General features: G+C 43.1%; 1 protein-coding gene across 2 annotated transcripts in view; it reads right to left on the reverse strand.

Moving 5' to 3' along the window:
- Positions 1-1057: 1057 nt before the first annotated feature.
- The window catches only part of RIOK1 (RIO kinase 1), a 33492-nt gene continuing 15020 nt past the window's right edge, over positions 1058-19529 (reverse strand). The window contains exons 10-19 of one of the 2 annotated variants that reach the window (XM_087707496.1): positions 19403-19489; positions 15088-15225; positions 13676-13779; positions 12081-12187; positions 8886-8951; positions 7709-7828; positions 5866-5919; positions 4043-4195; positions 2967-3029; positions 1058-2876 (exon numbers count right to left, since the gene is read on the reverse strand). In XM_087707496.1, coding sequence (XP_087563622.1) covers positions 2874-2876; positions 2967-3029; positions 4043-4195; positions 5866-5919; positions 7709-7828; positions 8886-8951; positions 12081-12187; positions 13676-13779; positions 15088-15225; positions 19403-19489 — 895 coding nt within the window. In that variant the 3' untranslated portion in view covers positions 1058-2873. Of the gene's footprint in view, positions 3030-4042; positions 4196-5865; positions 5920-7708; positions 7829-8885; positions 8952-12080; positions 12188-13675; positions 13780-15087; positions 15226-19402; positions 19490-19529 lie in introns of both variants that reach the window. The other variant, XM_087707495.1, reaches the window with a different exon arrangement.

The following is a 19529-nucleotide window of genomic DNA, read 5'->3' on the forward strand; positions in this document are numbered from 1 at the left end:
GAAAGAGGGGCCAACGTCGCAATGGTACGGACGTGCGGTCTCAATGCTCCGAGACTGCCGCTGATACTTTTGCCGCTGGGTGATCCAATAGGACCTAAACTGTCCCGAAGAGACGGTGAACAGGAAGACTACGTCTTGCTGATCTCAGGGACCCCGCAAAGTCCCCGATTGATCCAAGAGAAAGTTTTCAAGCTGGCGACAAAAGGCAGCCTAGGCTGATGAAGTTTGGACGGCTCCGGAACGAAAGGAAACGGAAAGAGAAAGTGTGTCCATCTGATGAGGAATCCTTTCTGTTTTGAAAAAGACTGCCCCAAAAAACTTCTTTTTTTATGCTAAATTAAATCCTTAAGCAGAAGTAAGCGGCGAAATTGACCTGCATTGGATTGTTTTGGTTAGTATGCTTTTTTTCCCCTTTTGTAATTACACTTTGTGGACTGAAGTGCTCGCAACTTTTTTTTCTCTCCTCTTCTTAAAGTGAACAGACTGGTTTTTCTTCTTCGACTTTTTCTTGCTTTATTTTTTAACTTAAGGATTAAAATATCCTTCTCTACTCTAACAAAAGTTTCTATTATTTGCTATTAAACTCCATTTAAGAACTTTGTTTCCCTTAAGCCCGAGACAACATCAGAGAGTGAAAGGAAGCAATACTGCCACTTGGAGGCTAGAGTTTCTGAAACTACGCATTCGTTCCTGTTTCTCCTTTGATTTCACGGTCTTTGTACTTCAAAGTTCTGTAATTAAAAGTGATAAGAGCCAAGGGCACAAAGTGTTTACACAGCTGAACTCTGAGAGCCTTATCGGCACTGGGAGAGGGGGAAAAACGGAACCTCTTTCTTGTGAAGATTACAAATGATTTTGTGTTTAAGCTAAATATATATTCATTCAACATCCAAAATGCCACAGTCGCCCATATTTATTCTCAAACCAGGCGATTCAAACTTTTTTAAAATGAAAACAATACTGTCAAATGTATCTCTATATGAAACTTCTTTGTTATTATTCCTATAAAACTGGGGTTAGAGTAATAAGGTTTTTTTTTAATCAACACATAAACATATTGTAGAATATTTGAGTTTTATTTTCAAAGAAAATGACACCAGTTGGCAATGGATTTAGATTACTGACAGCTGTTAAAATATTGCTGCCCCTTAAACATCTGAGCCAAGTATTGTAGTTTGTAGTTTTTAATCAGGATAAAACCAATTTGATAAAGTTCAGCGATTCCATTAATAGTTCAGAACATTAATTAATAATGTTTTGAGGATGCTAGTGCCCCATCATTGAACTTGATTTCAACTTTTAGAAACAACTGAGTAATGAATGTGAACGATTGATCTTTGGCGTCAACTCAGTTTGTAAGTATCCTTACAATGCTTCCATCCATGGTGAAGCAAATTGAACTCAAATCAAGAACAGTTACAGAAGTATTCTCTTGATCACAGAAAGGTCACTCTACTCGTAAACTTGCACAATGAAGAAAGAAAGCTCACATTTCCCGAAAGAGGAGGAGGAATCGGTTAGTCTGTTACCTAGGCAACAGTACTCCCCTGAAGCTCCCTACAATGCAGCCAAACAGGTAAAACTGACTGACAAACAGAATCCAAGAAGTAACCTGTGGAGCACACATCCAGTGTGAAAAAAAACCATGTTATTTATAAGTGTGGTTTTGCTCTGAAACACACACACACCTCTCACTTCCCAAATGTAGTGTCAATGTTGCAGATGGACAGGATGAGAAGGAATATATTTGCTAGCAAGACCTCATTCACTCTTCCTCTTTGTACAAGCGATCTTTCATGCAGACAATTCACTGAAATTGAATGAACAGTTTTCATCATAAACAGGTCCCTGATTGGTCTTCTAGGTGTTGCCGAACTCCAATTCCCTTCTGCCTTCCTCAACATGGAAAGAGAAATTTTAAGAGGTGGGATCCAATGTCTTCAAGGCCATCCCCTGCATGTCCCTGGCTTAAATGAACAATGCTATGTAAACTCTTCCCACACATTATTTACCCATGCATCTAATTGATCATGGAACGAGAAAGGAATTATTTACATGTTGGGTGACTGTTGTGGCCCGGCAGGAGCTGTTGCAGCTGCCGCCAGACTCCGACAGCGAGGGGTCTTATGAGTCGGCCCTGGAGGAGGTGGAGGACCCTGGACAGGGTTCCGACTCCGAGCAGGGCGAGGAGAGACTGGTTGGTCACCAGGTAGTGTCTGAGTCTTGGATCAGTGGGGAGGAGACAAGGGAGATTGATCCAGCAAACACCTGTGAGTTGTTCCGGGAGGCACGCCATCGAAGGGCTACTCGGCATCAAGAACAACGGTGTAATTACAAGAGGTGATTACCCTCAGCTGATGCTCATTAAGATCCTCTCCTGATTATAAAAGAGACTGCTTGTGCCACGCCTTTCTGCAGAAGTCAACGTTAAGGACTAACAAGAAACAAACTTGGCAGGCTGGATTGCTGCCAGAGTTTGTTTGCATTGCTGCCACGTTTTGTAGGACTTGCTGCCAGAGTGCTTATCTCCTTGTTTATGTGGCTTGCAGCCAACGAGAGTCTGGACTGATTAAAAGAAACCTTCTCATTTACGTTGGTTTCGACTTTCGTTCCTGGACGGAGGGGGGGGGGTTAGAACAGGTGACACTATGCAAGTACAAAATATACAATTGTATGTTGCAATCAATTTCTCTGGATTGCTTTTTAAAAAAACGTTTGTGGAATTGTTTTCATTTCTCCACGGGAATATATTCTTAGCGGGAGCTTCTGATTCTGCAGAAGCACACGGGAACAAGTCAATCTGGTAACAATTTAGCCCGTTCACGGTGCTCTGTTGATACGCAACAAAATGGACTCCGCTCCAAAATAGCGACTCACTAAAACAAGAAAAACTTTTTTTAAAAAAGGATCACCCGCCTTTATTTGCCCTTTTTCATTTTTGCCACCTTCTCTTTCCGCTTCTTTACGTGCTTCGGGGTCTTGTGTTTTCTCCTCTCCCTTTGAGCTTCTTTGACTATTTTCTTCCTTTCCTGGAAAAAATACAGCCAAGTATGAAACATCAATTGAGCAAAAGACCAAAAGAAGAGCAAGGACATTTATATAGAGATGGACACTCAGAGCAGCCTCTCCGATTTGTGCATCTTGTTCCATCTTTGATGATAGGGGGAGAAATGTTAGCCCCCTCAGAGAGGGCCCGCAATCTGGGCGTCCTCCTGGATATGCGGCTTAGTTTAGAAGAACACCTGATGGCCGTGACCGGGGGGGGGGGGGGGGGGCTTTTACCAGGTTCGCCTGGTACGTCAGTTGCGCCCCTTCCTGGATCGGGATGCTCTGTGCACAGTCACTCATGCCCTTGTCCTTTCTCGCATGGACTACTGTAACGCTCTCTACATGGGGCTGCCCTTGAAGAGCACCCGGAGGCTTCAACTGGTCCAGAATGCGGCTGCGCGGGTTATCATGTTGCGCCCCTTTTAGGCGGCCTGCACTGGTTGCCGGTTGTCTTCCGGGTGCGATTCAAGGTACTAATTATGACCTTTAAAGCGCTCCATGGCTTAGGCCCAGGATACCTGCGAGACCACCTACTGCCACCGGTAGCCTCCCACCATCCAGTGCGATCCCACAGAGTTGGCCTCCTCAGGGTGCCGTCGGCCAGACAGTGTCGGCTGGCGACCCCCAGGGGGAGAGCCTTCTCTGTGGGAGCGCCTTCCCTCTGGAATGAGCTGCCCCCGGATCTTCGTATAATCCCCGACCTCCGGTCCTTCCGACGTGCCCTAAAAAGTTGGCTTTTCCATCAAGCCAGCCTGGCCTGAACAAAACAAAATAAATTATTGATCATTGTTAATTTTAATTCGATTTTTAAAAAAAAATGTTATTGTCATTTCTAATTGGGTTTGCTTGGGATATTCTATTTAATTATTTTTTTTTAACTTTTGTATTATGTGTTTCTTTTAATGTTGTACACCGCCCTGAGTCTTTGGGAGAAAGGCGGCATATAAATCTAATAAACCAAACCAAACCATACCAAGAAAGCTGTCCCACTAACCTTTTTGTCAACACCTGTTTCAGCTACTTGGTCTTTAGGAAGCTTCAGGTCTTCCTGTTCCTTACAACTTGAGTCTGAATTGTCAGAGCTGTCATCCTCATCCTCATCATTAGAATCCGCCTCATCGTTATCATTTTCAAGGAGTGCAGGCACCTACAACGAACCGAAAGATTCATTTTTTTTCCTTCGGTCATTGACAGTCTTTCCATCAGAAATTCTTTGGATACGTGAAGTTCAGCCTTCACAACCTTCTCCGAGAGCTGAATATTACTGGAAGCCGACTACGCGTTTGCTTGGTTGCGTTGCAACTGTCTTATGGTTTAGTTTTATTCTTATTCCAGGCTCTGCGGAATCGCGATCCCACCTTCGTCGCCAGTGTTAAATATGTTGAGGGAAAGAAGCAGGAGCCATGGAATCAGAGAGTAAGATGTTTATTGCGAGATGACAGCGATTCAGAATCTGTTACAACGGTCACTGTATTTATACCCTCAGGTACCAACTGTCATTTAACTGTCACTAGAACCTCCAATCACAGGCTGTGCTGTGTCCAGCCAATCAGGGCGCAGCACAGGCTGTTGCTGGGTATACAATACCGACGTCCAAGACATACAAAGAATTCCAAAAGATTGCTCAAAGTTGGATTTTAAGAACGCAAGGACAGCCAAAGGAGAAACTATATGTTTGAACCATTTAACAGAGCTAACAAAAATCTTCTATAAACTCAAACTACCCAATATTTTACCAGTATTATTGATGTAAAGACGAGATATTTTGGCAACAAAAGAGCTTTAAGCTCTTGTTCTAACTGTAGAAACATGGAGCAACAGAATCATAATCAAGAAAGTTGGAAACCAGGAGGAAGATCCAATTTGCAGCTTTCAATCAGGGTTTTTGTTACATCTGTAGGCAGGTGACCAGCAAGGATATTCCAAAATCAGTTAAAGAATTAAAAATAACTAGCCATAAGTCTAGATTTACAAACACTGATATTATATTTGCATATCATTTTAAGTCACACTAAGATTGGGCTTAGCATGATCCTGAATCTAAACTCTAGTCAGGAGAGGTTTAACTGTAATCTGAATAAAGATAATCCTCGCTTTACATGTTTCTTTACACTGAAAAGAGTGACTTATCACCATTTTTCTATTTCATATTTTCATATTTACAACCACTGTAATATCCCCGGGGTCCCATGATCAAAACTGAGATGCCTGGCAACTGACTCATATTTATGATGGTTGATTACATGTCCTGGGGTCATGTAATCTCCCGTGACCTGACAAATGCGCGCACGACAAAAGCGCGCTGACAAAACCGTGGTGTGAAAACCGCGACGTCATACATGCGCCAACAACGTGCCGACAAAACCACGCCCACAAAAGCGCGATTTCAGTTAAGGTAAGGGCTAGGGTTAGAGTTAGGGTTAGGTTTAGAACTCGTGTTTATTACTTGCTTGTTGAAGGCGTGCTTCTGTCGGCGCGCTGTTGTCAGCGCGCTTCTTCGCTCATTCGTCAGCGCGATTTAGAACTCGCGGTTTTCTCGCCGCGGTTTCGTCGGCGCGCTTTTGTCCAGCGCGCATTTGTCGGTGAACCATAATCTCCTGGGGTCAACAGGGAAGCCAGACTCGCACAACAATCCTGTTCCTAACTTAACCACTGCAGTGAATCACTTAACAACTGTGGCAAGAAAGGTCGCAAACTGGGGCAAAAAATATAATAAATGTTTCACTTAGCAACAGAGATTTTGGGCCCAATTGTGATTGTAAATCAAGGACTCCCTTTATTACTGAAGAACACAGTCCTGGAATAGCACCCTCTTACCTTTTGAATCCCAGATAAATCCTTCTTTAATCCTGTTACTGTCTGGTACAGAATCTGTGCAAAAACAAAGAATAACAGCAAAACAATCGGAATGTGGATTTTTCAAATCTTTGGTCAACGATCATAATAAAGATCTGACTTACACTATACTACATTCTAGTGAAAGAGAAAGCACCAATTACTTCACCAAAAGTTATTTGCTGCTGTTACCATTCAACATGCTTCTGGAGCTATAGGCATTACATTCTGAGTTTCTGTCCAAATCCCCCCTCCCCCCCCCCCCCAGGGGTGGGTTTCTCGCCCCGTTCCAACCGGTTCGGTTGGAACGGGGCCGGCAGCATCCTCATACACGCGCGCAGTGCACGCATGCGTACTAGTGTCTGTGCGATGCTCCAGCTGCTCCTGGAGGATCGTGCAGGCGCTGTATGCGTCCTGCGCATGCGTGGAAGCACAGAACTCGTCAAAACCGGGTAAGGAGCGCGGGTGGGCAGTTCCTGGAAGTTACTTACTTCTGGGTTCGCCGACCAACCGGTTCGCGGGGACCGCCGCGAACCGGTTGAAAACCCCCCCTGCCCCCCCCTCAAATTATTACTCCAATATTTTTATAAACCAAATGATTCTTTAAAAAGGAGAAATGACAAGAGATTAATTTTAAAATTAACTTAAAACTCTTAATAGCAAATTTGTTGTTTTCACTGTCATTATTAAAGTGACTTTAGTGGGGTGTCCAGAGGTTCAAGAGGAAAAGATAATTGTTACAACTCTTCCTCATTCCATAGTTTTGTATTTCTCATGAAAATCTGTACAATGCTGGAACCCTTTGGGGCAGCAAGAGAAACAAATACAGGGAGTACAGGGAGAAAAATTGACTTTTTAAACACTTCTATTCTGCCAAATCCAGTCTAAAGAGCCGAGGTGGCGCAGTGGTTAGGGTGCAGTACTGCAAGCCACTTCAGCTGACTGTTATCTGCAGTTCAGCGGTTCTAATCTGACCGGCTCAAGGTTGACTCAGCCTTCCATCCTTCCGAGGTGGGTGAAATGAGGACCCAGACTGTGGGGGCGATATGCTGACTCTGTAAACTGCTTAGAGAGGGCTGAAAGCCCTATGAAGCGGTATATAAGTCTAACTGCTATTGCTATTGCTAAACATCTGCCGGTTTTTATGGCCAACCATAACATAATACTTTCTATGCTGTCTTGATTCCCAACAACTCTGGGCATAGCCCTTATGTTCAGGCCACTCTGAATCCAACCCAATATGTAATGTGATACACTAATCAATTTCACGTAGATAAATAAGCATATTTCTCAGTGGTGGGTTTCAAAAAAAATTAGAACCTCTTCTGTCGGTGTGGCCTGCTTTGTGGGAGTGGCTTGCCGACCTTGTAACCAGGTGGGAATGACTTGCCAGCCATGTGACTGAGTGGGAGTGGCTTGGCAGTCATGTGACTGGGTGGGCGTGGCCATCTTGTAAAATGTGGTGAAACTCATTTAACAATGCTCTTGCTTAGCAACCAAAATGTTGGCTCAGAAACTCTGGCATTTGAAGCACGCAAGTCTTAAAGCTGTCAAGTTACAAGACCCTTGCACCCCTAACCTTCTAGAAAAAAAACCCCCAGGGGTGTTCAAACTTGACAGCTTTAAGACTTGTGGACTTCAACTCCCAGCATTCCTCCTCTCGCTCTTCATCTTGATGATGTGCGGACGGGCGGGGGGAGGGAGCTGGAACCAGTTCTAAACAGCACTGTAGATTTGTGGAACCTCTTCTATAGAAGAGGTTAGAACTGGCAGGAACCCACCCCTGATATTTTTTTAGATGTCCAGTCAATCCAGTATTGCTTACATTATCTTGCTGCACACTGAGGGCTGAATCTTCTTCCTTCAGCTTCATCATTATGTCGACATCTCTCTCATAGTTCTTAACGTCTGTCAGAGTCCTAGGGATATAGGCTTTCCTGAACACCTAGCAAGGAGAATTAAGCATGATTTAAACTATAAATCACTTGTGACATTTTCTGATTAGCTAAGAAAGGAGGAGGTCATAGGTCTTTCAATCGTATGCTTGCCAGGATGGACTAAAGTGTAAATCAGATTCATTTTTGAAAAAGCAGAAACACGTTTAAGAGCTGTAGAAGCTTCCTGGATGAGAAGCAAAACGTCTTCAAAGAAAAACCAAGAAAGTCTTGAAAAAGCACCTTTGGGTTTAAGTGGCTTTTTTTCTGAAATCCTTTTGTAAGTGTAGATGGAACCATTCCGATATAGAAAGAAACATCCTGTATTAACCATATTATACTCTTTCATTTAATCTATTACAAATTAAAGGTATTTTCTTAGAGCCAAAAAAAAAAAAAGAACCACAAAAATTATGGCGTTCAAGAAGAGACTTAAGTAAAATCTACTTCCATGATGGAGTGTTTATTGCCTTTTATTAATGATTTAAACATAAAATTTATAACAGAGGAATAAATTACTGCAATTATTTGAAGGCTATAAAAATCGTGGCACGACAAAACCGCGGTCCACTAAAGCGCGCCCGATTAAAGCGCGTACCTGACATCATCAGCAGCGCGACAAATACGACCGCGGAGAAAAAAGGGCGCTTTAAAAAGCGCTTTTAAAGCAAGCCGATTCACGTTAAGGTAAGGGTTAGGTTTAGGGTTAGGTTAAGGGTTAGGGTTAGGTTTAGGGTTAGGTTAAGCGTTAGGGTTAGGTTAAGGGTTAGCGTTAGGTTTAGGGTTAGGTTTAGCGTTAGGTTAAGGGTTAGGTTTAGGGTTAGGTTTAGGTTTACGCGTTAATTTTAGCTTTACCGCTCACAGCGTGCTTTTTTCGTCGCGCTGTGATGACGTCAGGTACGCGGTTTCGTCGAGCGCCCTTTAGTCGACCGCGGTTTTGTGGTGGAACCATAAAAATACAGACTCTGCTGAAACCTTTGATGAAAATAAACATATTCCTGAGTATTATCAAAATGCAGAGGTTCTTTCAGAAGAGACATGGTGCATTTATTTAGTCCACTGGCTTACCTCTTCATCTACATTATTCTGATTGGATATTTCTTCCACTGTTCTCTCAGATGCAATTTCCATAACCTATAAAATATTGAGAAATAAATTCCTAACGTTGGAAAACTCATTCAAAAGAGCTAGTTAGGTTCTTTGACACTTGCCTTTTCCAAGGTGGTTTTTCCCCCCCCCCTAAGCACAATTTCCACCAAGTTCTTTTTAGCAAGATTTATTGAGATGGACGGTTTAGAAGGATTCCCAGCAACGAATGGTGTTTAATTTGGAAGCAGTATATCTTCTCGCACACTGGGATGGCGATACTCTACTTCTTTAACTGCCTTCTGCAAGGAAACCATTTTCTTTTCAATAGTAATAAAATTTGCGACTAGTTGTTTATCAGTCTGGGAACCAATTCTGAAGAGAATGACGTATATTCTTCCATCCAAGTGTTAATGCCTCTTTTAAAAAAAACCTGATGTTGTATAGTTCATTGTTACTAGATCATTGGCTACATAACTGACCTGGAAAAACAGGACCTTTGAAGGGTATTGGAAGGAATTTGCTGCTTCATTTATGGGGTTGTGCCAGGTTCACCGACAAATGCGCCCCGACAAAACCGCTTGGAAAAAACCGCGAGTTCGAAATCACACCGACGAATGAGCACAGAAGTGCACCGACAGAAGCGCGCTCTAAACCTAACCCTAAACCTAACGCTAAACCTAACCCTTACCCTAACCTTAACCGTAATCGCACTTCTGTCAGCGCTCTTTTGTCTACGCGCTTTTGTGGGCGCGCTGTCGACGTCGCGGTTTTATCGCCACAGTTTTGTCGGGCGCGCTGTTGCCGGGCGCGCATTTGTCAGGTCACGGTTGTGCCACACATATCAGAATGCTCAGGATACAAAATCCCAAACTGGCAAATGTCAATCAATTGCTCAGTCAGAAGCAAATGCAGATGGATCTTATTATGTAAAGGACAGATTGTGGGGGAGCTGGCTTGCAATTAATTACTGGAGAATCTAGTATTTTTAGTATGGCACACGACTGGGAGCGCACTGTATTAATCAGAGCTGACTTGCCAACTGTGCCTTTTCTGAAGCAGATAGAAAGGACATCAGCCAACCATACTTATCATTTCTAGACTAAAATATTGCAGTGCATTAAAAGTGGTCCGTGAACTTCAACTAGGCTAAAATGTGGAAGTTAGATCTTTTTTTTTTGAAAGCTGCAGATAAGGATACATTTAAATTCTATAACAGATTCATTGGATCTTGCCCAGAGTAGCTTTTGCTTAATAGATAATGCCACTTTTGACCTTTAAGATTGTTAATGCGTCACATTCGGTACAATGAACTACTGCACACCAATAGCAATAGCAATAGCAGTTAGACTTATATACCGCTTCATAGGGCTTTCAGCCCTCTCTAAGCGGTTTACAGAGTCAGCATATTGCCCCCAACAACAATCCGGGTCCTCATTTTACCCACCTCGGAAGGATGGAAGGCTGAGTCAACCCTGAGCCCGTGAGATTTGAACAGGCGAACTGCAGAACTAGCAGTCAGCTGAAGTAGCCTGCAGTGCTGCATTTAACCACTGCGCCACCTCGGCTCTATTGGGCACCAATGAACTACTGCACAGCTTCCTTAAGTCCATCAGACTGCCTGGCCCATGGCAGTTCACTTAATTCCACTTAATTTTAAGCCAAATGAGAAGCTGGCAGTCTGTAGCTCATCAGCACGCGAAATCATCTTTATCTCCAAGAATCTCCCTGGATTCCAGATAGCCCCAGAAGCTTTTGATCAAGTCAGCCGCTGCAGATAGAGTAGATAGATGGGTACCACTTGGGTGGGCAACTTAACAGGGACATGAAAGGAATTCCAAAGGGGGGGGGTCTCCCAGGCAATGATAGTGTCACCATTCAACCCTTTGAATTATGAGGCGCTTCGGTGCTCCCGACATGACTATAGTAGCATTAGTAGCAGAAAACAGATGTGTTTCTTCCCACAACAGCTTTGGTTGCAAGTGGGAAAGGACATTTTCAAGAGATTCACTTCTTTCAGATCTCATAAACAAGATGGGAAAAATCAGTTTTTATAGCATGTTATAGAAAGTTTCAAGGAAGCCAGCTCCTCTTAGCCACAATAAACAAATACTTTTCCCTCACAAATAGTATTTTAGGGACAATATCAATACAGATAGTCTCATTTATTTAAACCCTACCTTTATTATTTTTTACAAATAACTCAAGGCAAAGAACTGTCAGCTCCTCTTCATTAATTAATTAGGAAAGAAAGACCACGAGACTCCATGCGTGGAAATCAGGTATACTTTTACTAATTAAGAATGATTAAAGGCAAAGCATAGCGAAGTCTGGATATTAAGGCGCGAAAGCGATTGATATATAGAAGAACCCATTCCCCACCCCTTGGCATCACAGTCCCAGTCCAATCATAATTCTTGCAAGTGTCAGGTGTGAGATAACTTCAAAAGGCATCACGAAGATGGAATGTCGGTGCCGTTAGTCCTGGCGGGAAACACCCACGCATGCATAGTCCGATCAGTCGGTGAAGTCCAGAACCTTCCTCCAGCACAATGAGTAACCCCTCCCAAATACCATGCCCTCCCTCCCCGTTTCATGGCAGCCGAAGCGATAGCAATGCAGAGGCTGACAAGAACACAATAGTCCTTATTTAGCTACTGTATTTAGTAGACATTCAGTTATGACAGTGATGAAAAAGTAACTTTATGACCAATGCTTGTAATTATGACTTGCAGGCCTATAAAGTGAAGGAAGTAAGATCATAAGCATAATTTCACTTAATAACCCTTCACTTAAATGCTGAGTTGTTGTTCCCAATGGTTCGCCGACAAATGCGCGCCCGACAAAACCGCCGTGACAAAACGGCAAAATCGAAAGCGTGCCCAAAAGCGCGCCATCGAAAAACGCGAAAACAACGGTAACAACCCTAATCCTTACCCTAAACCTAACCCTAATCTAAAAACCTTAATCGCGCTTTTGTGGGCGCGGTTTGGTCGGCGCGCTTTAGCGGGCGCGCTTTCGACTTCGCCGTTTTGTCGTGGCGGTTTCATCGGCGCACGTTTATCGGGTGCGCATTTGTCGGGTCACGGTTCCCAATCATGGTTGCTAAGTGAGGACTGCCTGCATGAACCTTCAACGTGTGTATTTTTTCATAGAAGGCAAATCTTCAAACCTGACCTTTTCAAGATAGGCATCCATATTCTCATTCGTAATAGATGGATCCGTGACAAATTCGAAGAGCTCTCTCACCGTCATCACGGCAACGTTGTACTTATAAAAGAAATCTACCAGAAAGGACGAAGATGATGTTAAAGTTACTATTGCTTATAAATAGTAACGCGGAGGAGAGCCTTCTCGGTGGCAGCTCCGACCCTATGGAACGATCTCCCCGTGGAGATTCGTACCCTCACCACCCTCCAGACCTTCCGCACAGCCCTCAAAATCTGGCTATCCTGTCAGGCCTGGGGCTAAGACTGTAACCCGCCCGAATGGTATGAATGTTGTGTTTTTAATTATGTATTGTCTTATATGTTAAAAGTTTGTCTCCCCCTTTGGGTTGTGAGCCGCCCTGAGTCCCCCCAGGGAAAAGGGCGGCATATAAATAAATTTCTACAATCTACAATCTACAATCTAAAATGTCAGGGTTCCAAGTAACACCCCCAATGAAAGAAGACTCCAAGTTTCTTTGAGTTTCCTCAAAGTTCCATTTTATTACAGATGTCATATTGGCGCATCTGGGAAAATCTGAATCTGAAAGTTTCCAGATTTTCCCCACCCAAGTGAAAGTTCAAGTCCCTGCCCAGCACCCACATGTCCATCACATGAGACAATCAGGCACCATCCAAAACTGGAGATGCCTCCCAGTCACACCACTCCAGATGCAGGGCAAGATGTCCTTGACGCTCTGAGAAAGGAATGTTATTTAGACTATATATTTCCCCATGCTCCATATAATCCCCCCCTCCCATTTTCCCACACCAGAAATTGTGGCAGGCCCGAAACTTTTGATGCTCCAATTCAGCTTCCAAACTTGGTGCCACAAGATGAAGTAGTTCATTTATGCGGCAGAAACTTTGAATGGCGCTACAAAAAACTTTCCTGGATAATCCATTTTTAAGCACACTCCCCCCCACTCCAAGCACATCAGAATTATGATCTTAGTTGTCATCGGGATCATTTTTAAGATTGAAATATCCAATTATGCAACTTAAATATGATCAACTCTATTGAATAGCTAAATCACAGGATTTTTTTTCTCTTTCTTTCCTCAATTTTTTTTTAATTTTTATTTTATCAATTTCATATATACATTCACAATTATATGATCTCATAACTGTTATTAATAATATGTATTTATAATAATTTTTTCCCTACAGTTGACAATATACTTGAAGATTGCTTTCTTACCATCCCATAGATCCACCTTATCTTACAACGGTCCTACTTCTTCTTCCCTCCCTCCCTCCCTCTTTCCTTCCCTCGTTTCTTCTCTCCTGCTCTCCTTCCTTTCCTGCTTCCTTCCCTCCCTCCTTCCCCCTTCCCTCCTTCTCTCCTTCTTTTCTTCTCTCCTTCTCTCCTTCCTTTCCCCCTTCCGTTCCTCCTTCCTTCTCTCCTACATTCCCTCCTTCCTTCCCTCCTTTCTTCTCTCCTTCCTTCCCTCCTTCCTTCCCTCCTTTCTTCTCTCCTTCCTTCCCTCCTTCCTTCCCTCCTTTCTTCTCTCCTTCCTTCCCTCCTTTCTTCTCTCCACAGAAGGAATATTATCTCCTCCTTACCATTGATATTGGCACAGTCTTTCCTCAGGAATTCCAAAGCATGTGGGTGATCATGTTCCACAGATTGGGACACATCTATAATATATACCTGACCACTGTGATACCTGGAAAAAGGGGAAAACATCAATACAATAAGGCATTCATTTTCAAATATATCAATTAGGGCATTGACAGAAAACATCAGGGTCTTTGGTGGACATCTGGATGAATGAATGCCACAGAGTTTTAATGGCTGTAATGAAGCTGTCGTTTTAATTAAATAATGCCAATTTAGCAAGTCATTTTCAAAGATGTTAAGACGTTGAAATTTAGTAGCTGGAGCAGCAGGGTTGTGCAATGAGCCACAACACAGAGTTGTGGTTGATAGGTTGGTGTTGTGGCCCAGCAGGAGCCGTTGGAGCTGCCACCAGACTCCGACAGCGAGGGGCCCTATGAGTCAGCTCTGGAGGATGTGGAGGACCCTGGACAGGGTTCTGACTCCGAGCAGGGCGCAGAGAGGCTTCTTTACACCTATTAGCCCTCCATTGCCGGGCATCCAGGAACAACTCCCTTGTCTCTTCCCCACTGCTCCAATGCATGACGTCAGGATCACACTCCCTTGTCTTCTCCCCACTGCTCCAAGGTTCAGGCGCCTCCTGGTGGCCAAGCAGCCTCTCTGCACCCTGCTCAGAGTTGGAACCCTGTCCAGGGTCCTCCACATCCTCCAGAGCCGGCTCATAGAGCCCCTTGCTGTCAGAGTCTGGTGGCAGCTCCAACGGCTCCTGCTGGGCCACAACACTTGATTATGCGCTTAGGCTGAATAACTGCAAGCTTCTTCATTTATGCAATAGTTTAGTTATCAACTATTCTTCACCCTGCAACACAAGAACTAATTTGAGAGCCGAGGTGGCACAGTGGTTAAATGCAGCACTGCAGGCTACTTCAGCTGACTGCAGTTCTGCGGTTCGGCTGTTCAAATCTCACCAGCTCAAGGTTGACACAGCCTTCCATCCTTCCGAGGTGGGTAAAATGAGGACCCGGATTGTTGTTGGGGGCGATATGCTGACTCTGTAAACCGCTTAGAGAGGGCTGAAAGCCCTATGAAGCGGTATATAAGTCTAACTGCTATTGCTATTGCTAATTCCGTGCAGTTCTGTCTGGGCAGAGGAGAATATGCCGTTTCTCAGGCCCGAATGCATTCAGAGAATTCACAACTCAGTAGCAGATGGCTTAAATTACATTGGGAATCCAACAAGTGTCCCAAAGAGGACACTTTCCTAACAGGCTCCCAGAGAGACACTGGCTGGAGGATATGCTTCCTGCTAAACAATACCTACCTTATCTTGAGGGAAGGATTGTAACCCCCACATAGTCATTATGCAAATAAGTCCCAAGCCCCAATGTTAAAGTTGAAAAACAAAAACAAGACATACAGCAAATTAAATTCACTGAGATCTGCATGAACAAGCTTGGCGTCCTGGTACATCCTTCTCATATACTGTATGACTTGCAGGTACAACTCTCGGGCTTTTGACTCTGATAACTGGGCATTTTTCAACAAAGGAGCAGGCCTTGGAGCAAAGGAGAAAAGAAACAAAGAATACAATGTTTATATAAAATACAACACAAATGTAACAAAGGCAGCAGTAAAAATAATGGCTTTCTGTCTGGATGGTCTCTTGTGATGAGCTGATAAACAGAGAAAGGAAGCAGTATGCCTCCTCCCATATTTGAGCATACCAGGGGTTGTAACACTAAATACATACCTATTTCCCTGGCTCAGCTGATAAAGGAGGAGAACCTTGTGGCTTAGTGGTTAACACAACTGCTTAATATGTAATACAGCACAGGTTCAAATCCCAGTAAGGGTATGGCTAGCTGATGAGAGCTAAATAGCTTGAAATAGATCTATACTAGTCTCCCTTTATTTATTTATCAGCTCAAATACAACACAAATGTAACAAAGGCAACAGTAAAAATATTGGCTTTCTGTCTGATGGTCTCTTGTGATGAGCCGATAGACAGAGAAAGGAAGCAGTATGCCTCCTCCCATATTTGGGCATACCAGGGGTTGTGACACTATATATATGTGTGTGTGTGTTTTTATTTGTGCTGATAAATAAATAAAAAGAGACTAGTATAGATCTGTTTCAAGCTATTTTGCTCTCATCAGCTAGCCATACCCTTACTTGGATTTGAATCTGGGCTATATTACATACTAGGCAGACATCTTAGCCATTAGGCCACAGGCTCTTATCCGTTATCAACGAAGCCAGGATGAAAGGTATCTATTAGATTTTTACAACCCCTGGTAAGCCCCAATTATGGGAGGAAGCTATATATATATATATATATCCAACTGTCCCCTTTCCTTAAATAAATACTGCAATCACTGTCTTTCCATAAAGAGAACTACGTAAGGCCCAAATAAACTCCCACATAAGCAGAAATATAAATTGCAAGGGAAAAACAAAACATTTAGGAGGAAAAGTGAAAAGCTCTCTCATTTTTCCTCAATGTTCGCATCGCTACATCTAAGCCTGGTGCATCAGTCAATCTGATTTGCAAATTGAACAAGACATCTTGCCTTCTGATCAAACCTCACAAATATCACAATTAGAGCCTTAAACGTACTTCCTTAAGCTTATGCACAACGAAGTCTCAATTAAACAGTTACCCTCTTAGTGAACTTCAGATGCAACAGATAAAATGGGACACCCAGACGTTAATCTTACACTCAGTAATCCAGACAGGCACTTTAAAAAAATCTGCTTATATGCCATAATTTAATTCATGCGTGCGACGATCACATTGCACAATGCGCAACAAAATGAAGAAAGCAATTTATTAAATGGACACCAAGGATGAACTCCACCCCCCTCCTCCAAGGACCTGTTAAACTGATATTTCAACTAGCATTTTAATTTAAAAGTAAGCATTAGCACTATTTAAACAAATGTTAGGTAGACTAAAAGACAAATTAAAGATGCTCAGCTGCCGAGGTCAATCTAGTTTCCAGGACAAAAATGCACTTCAGCGACTGAGTATCCTTGATTTTTATTTTTCTGCTTCAGGAATGGAACAATTAACCTATTCCGGAAAGGGTTGCAATCTTCCTGCAAAGAATAATGATTAATTTGGGGTGCTCAAATTAAATCCAGCTTCGTCACTGGAGGCTCAAGTATATTCTGTTGCCCAAATAACAATAATCAGCTTCAAGCTTTCCATGACGTGGATAGCATCACAACAGTAACCCTCCAGTTGAGTGCAAAATGTTTCAAACTCAAAACATCTACCCCATTATTTCAGGCAAAAAAGCAGCTCTTCCCCATTAGAAATTTTAATAATTTCAGAAGCGCTTCAGGCTGACTGAATCAACCTATATTCCGCTTTTGAAAATAACATTCTTAAATTGGAAGCAGAATGTTTTCAATCTGAGACAATTCAGAGTCACTTATAAAGCCCTTCATGGTATTGGACCTGGGTACTTGAGAGACCGCCTGCTGCCAATTACCTCCAATAGACCGATTAGATCCCACAGATTAGGCCTCCTCTGAATTCCATCCGCCGGCCAATGCCGGCTGGCGACTACCCGGAGGAGGGCCTTCTCTGTGGCTGCTCCAACCCTCTGGAACGAGCTCCCCGTGGAGATTCGAACCCTCACCACCCTCCAGGCCTTCCGCAAAGCCCTTAAAACCTGGCTGTTCCGACAGGCCTGGGGCTAAAGAGCTTTTGCCCCCCCCCCCTCGAATGGTATGGTTGTTGTGTGCTTTTAAATTGTGTATTGTTTTGTTTGTCTTTTTATCCCTTATCTGTATCCCCTTCCCTGACTTGGATTGTGAGCCGCCCTGAGTCCCCTCCGGGGAAAAGGGCGGCACATAAATGCAATAAACTAAATTAAATTAAATTAAATTCAAAACATTTTGCACATTGCTCCTGCTTTCACACTGATAACTTCGAAATGGGATTACTTTTAATATAGTTTGATGGGATCCCCTCCCCCCCCCAATTTCAGAGCAGTTTGGAAACCGCAGCTATCCCTGGATTCTGCAATTAGGTTACTCATTTCAATCGGTTTCTGCACAATTTATTACATATGCTATGGAAGGTTTTGTACTATCCACCAGTTAACCACACAGACTGTATTGATCAGCCATCTGATCTAGTTTTGCTAGAATTGAGAAATGCACTAGAGGCACAATGCTTCTGAAGCTTTGATTCTGCAAACCTGTGCCAATGTTTCCAAACTGCAGCAATTTTAAGATATGTGGACTTCAACTCCCCAAATTCCTCTAGCCAGCATGCTGGGAGTTGAAATGCACACATTTTAAAGTTGTTGAGGTCGACAAAACATTGACCAATGCAACGGAAGACACTAATAAATAGTACTTGACTTCCTATATAACCCTTTCCCATGCTATACTACTTAAATAACGCCTATAGAAGTATGCAAGATTGTGTTTAAGTGTGTGAATCTATAAATCATAAATGTTTAAGCTTACTATTCTGTGTGACTCTGGCCACTATGGTTTGCATAGTATATCATAATTAAAATAAATCCTGGCTTAACAGAAAATTTGCGCGCATGACAAAAGCGCGCCAAAACCGCGGCGAGAAAACTGCGACATCATAAACGCGCCCACAACGCGCCGACAAAACCGTGCCCACAAAAGCACGATTTAAGTTAGGTTTAGGGTTAGGTTTAGGTTTAGGTTTAGGTTCAGGGTTAGGTTTAGGGTTAGGTTTAGGATTAGGTTCAGGGTTAGGTTCAGGATTAGGTTTAGGGTTAGGTTTAGGGTTAGGTTCAAGGTTAGGTTTAGGGTTAGGTTCAGGGTTAGGTTTAGGGTTAGGTTTAGGGTTAGGTTCAGGGTTAGGTTTAGGGTTAGGTTTAGGATTAGGTTTAGGGTTAGGTTTTGGGTTAGGTTCAGGATTAGGTTTAGGGTTAGGTTTAGGGTTAGGTTCAGGGTTAGGTTCAGGGTTAGGTTTAGGGTTAGGTTCAGGGTTAGGTTTAGGGTTAGGTTTAGGGTTAGGTTCAGGGTTAGGTTTAGGGTTAGGTTTAGGGTTAGGTTTAGGGTTAGGTTCAGGGTTAGGTTCAGGGTTAGGTTTAGGGTTAGGTTTAGGGTTAGGTTCAGGGTTAGGTTCAGGGTTAGGTTCAGGGTTAGGTTTAGGGTTAGGTTTAGGGTTAGGTTCAGGGTTAGGTTTAGGGTTAGGTTCAGGGTTAGGTTTAGGGTTAGGTTTAGGGTTAGGTTTAGGGTTAGGTTTAGGGTTAGGTTTAGGGTTAGGTTTAGGGTTAGGTTTTGGGTTAGGTTCAGGATTAGGTTTAGGGTTAGGTTTAGGGTTAGGTTTAGAGTTAGGTTCAGGGTTAGGTTCAGGGTTAGGTTTAGTTAGGTTCACGGTTAGGTTCAGGGTTAGGTTTAGGGTTAGGTTCAGGGTTAGGTTTAGGGTTAGGTTCAGGGTTAGGTTTAGGGTTAGGTTTAGGGTTAGGGTTAGGTTTAGGGTTAGGTTCAGGGTTAGGTTTAGGGTTAGGTTTAGGGTTAGGTTTAGGGTTATTAGGTTGTTATTAGTTGTTTGTTGAAGGCGCGCTTTTGTCGGTGCGCTGTTGTCGGCGCGCTTCTGCGTGCATTCATCGGCACGATTTTGACCTCGTGGTTTCCTCACCGCAGTTTCATCGGCACGCTTTTGTCGAGCGTGCATTTGTCAGTGAACCCAAAATTTGAACCCAGCCGCATAGCACTTGAATATACTTACATATCATTTTTGCCAATAAAACCCATCACAAGAACATGACTTCTTAGCATAATGGGTTCTGGACATGGGATTTGTGCTGTATGTAACCTACAAAGCAAGTCACAAAAAAAAAGACAAAACTGCTCTT

The sequence above is a fragment of the Thamnophis sirtalis genome, unplaced genomic scaffold, assembly GCF_051295495.1.
Source record: "Thamnophis sirtalis isolate CommonGarterSnake01/CBP01778 unplaced genomic scaffold, rThaSir2_p1.2 scaffold_2, whole genome shotgun sequence".
NCBI classification, from domain to species: domain Eukaryota; kingdom Metazoa; phylum Chordata; class Lepidosauria; order Squamata; family Natricidae; genus Thamnophis; species Thamnophis sirtalis.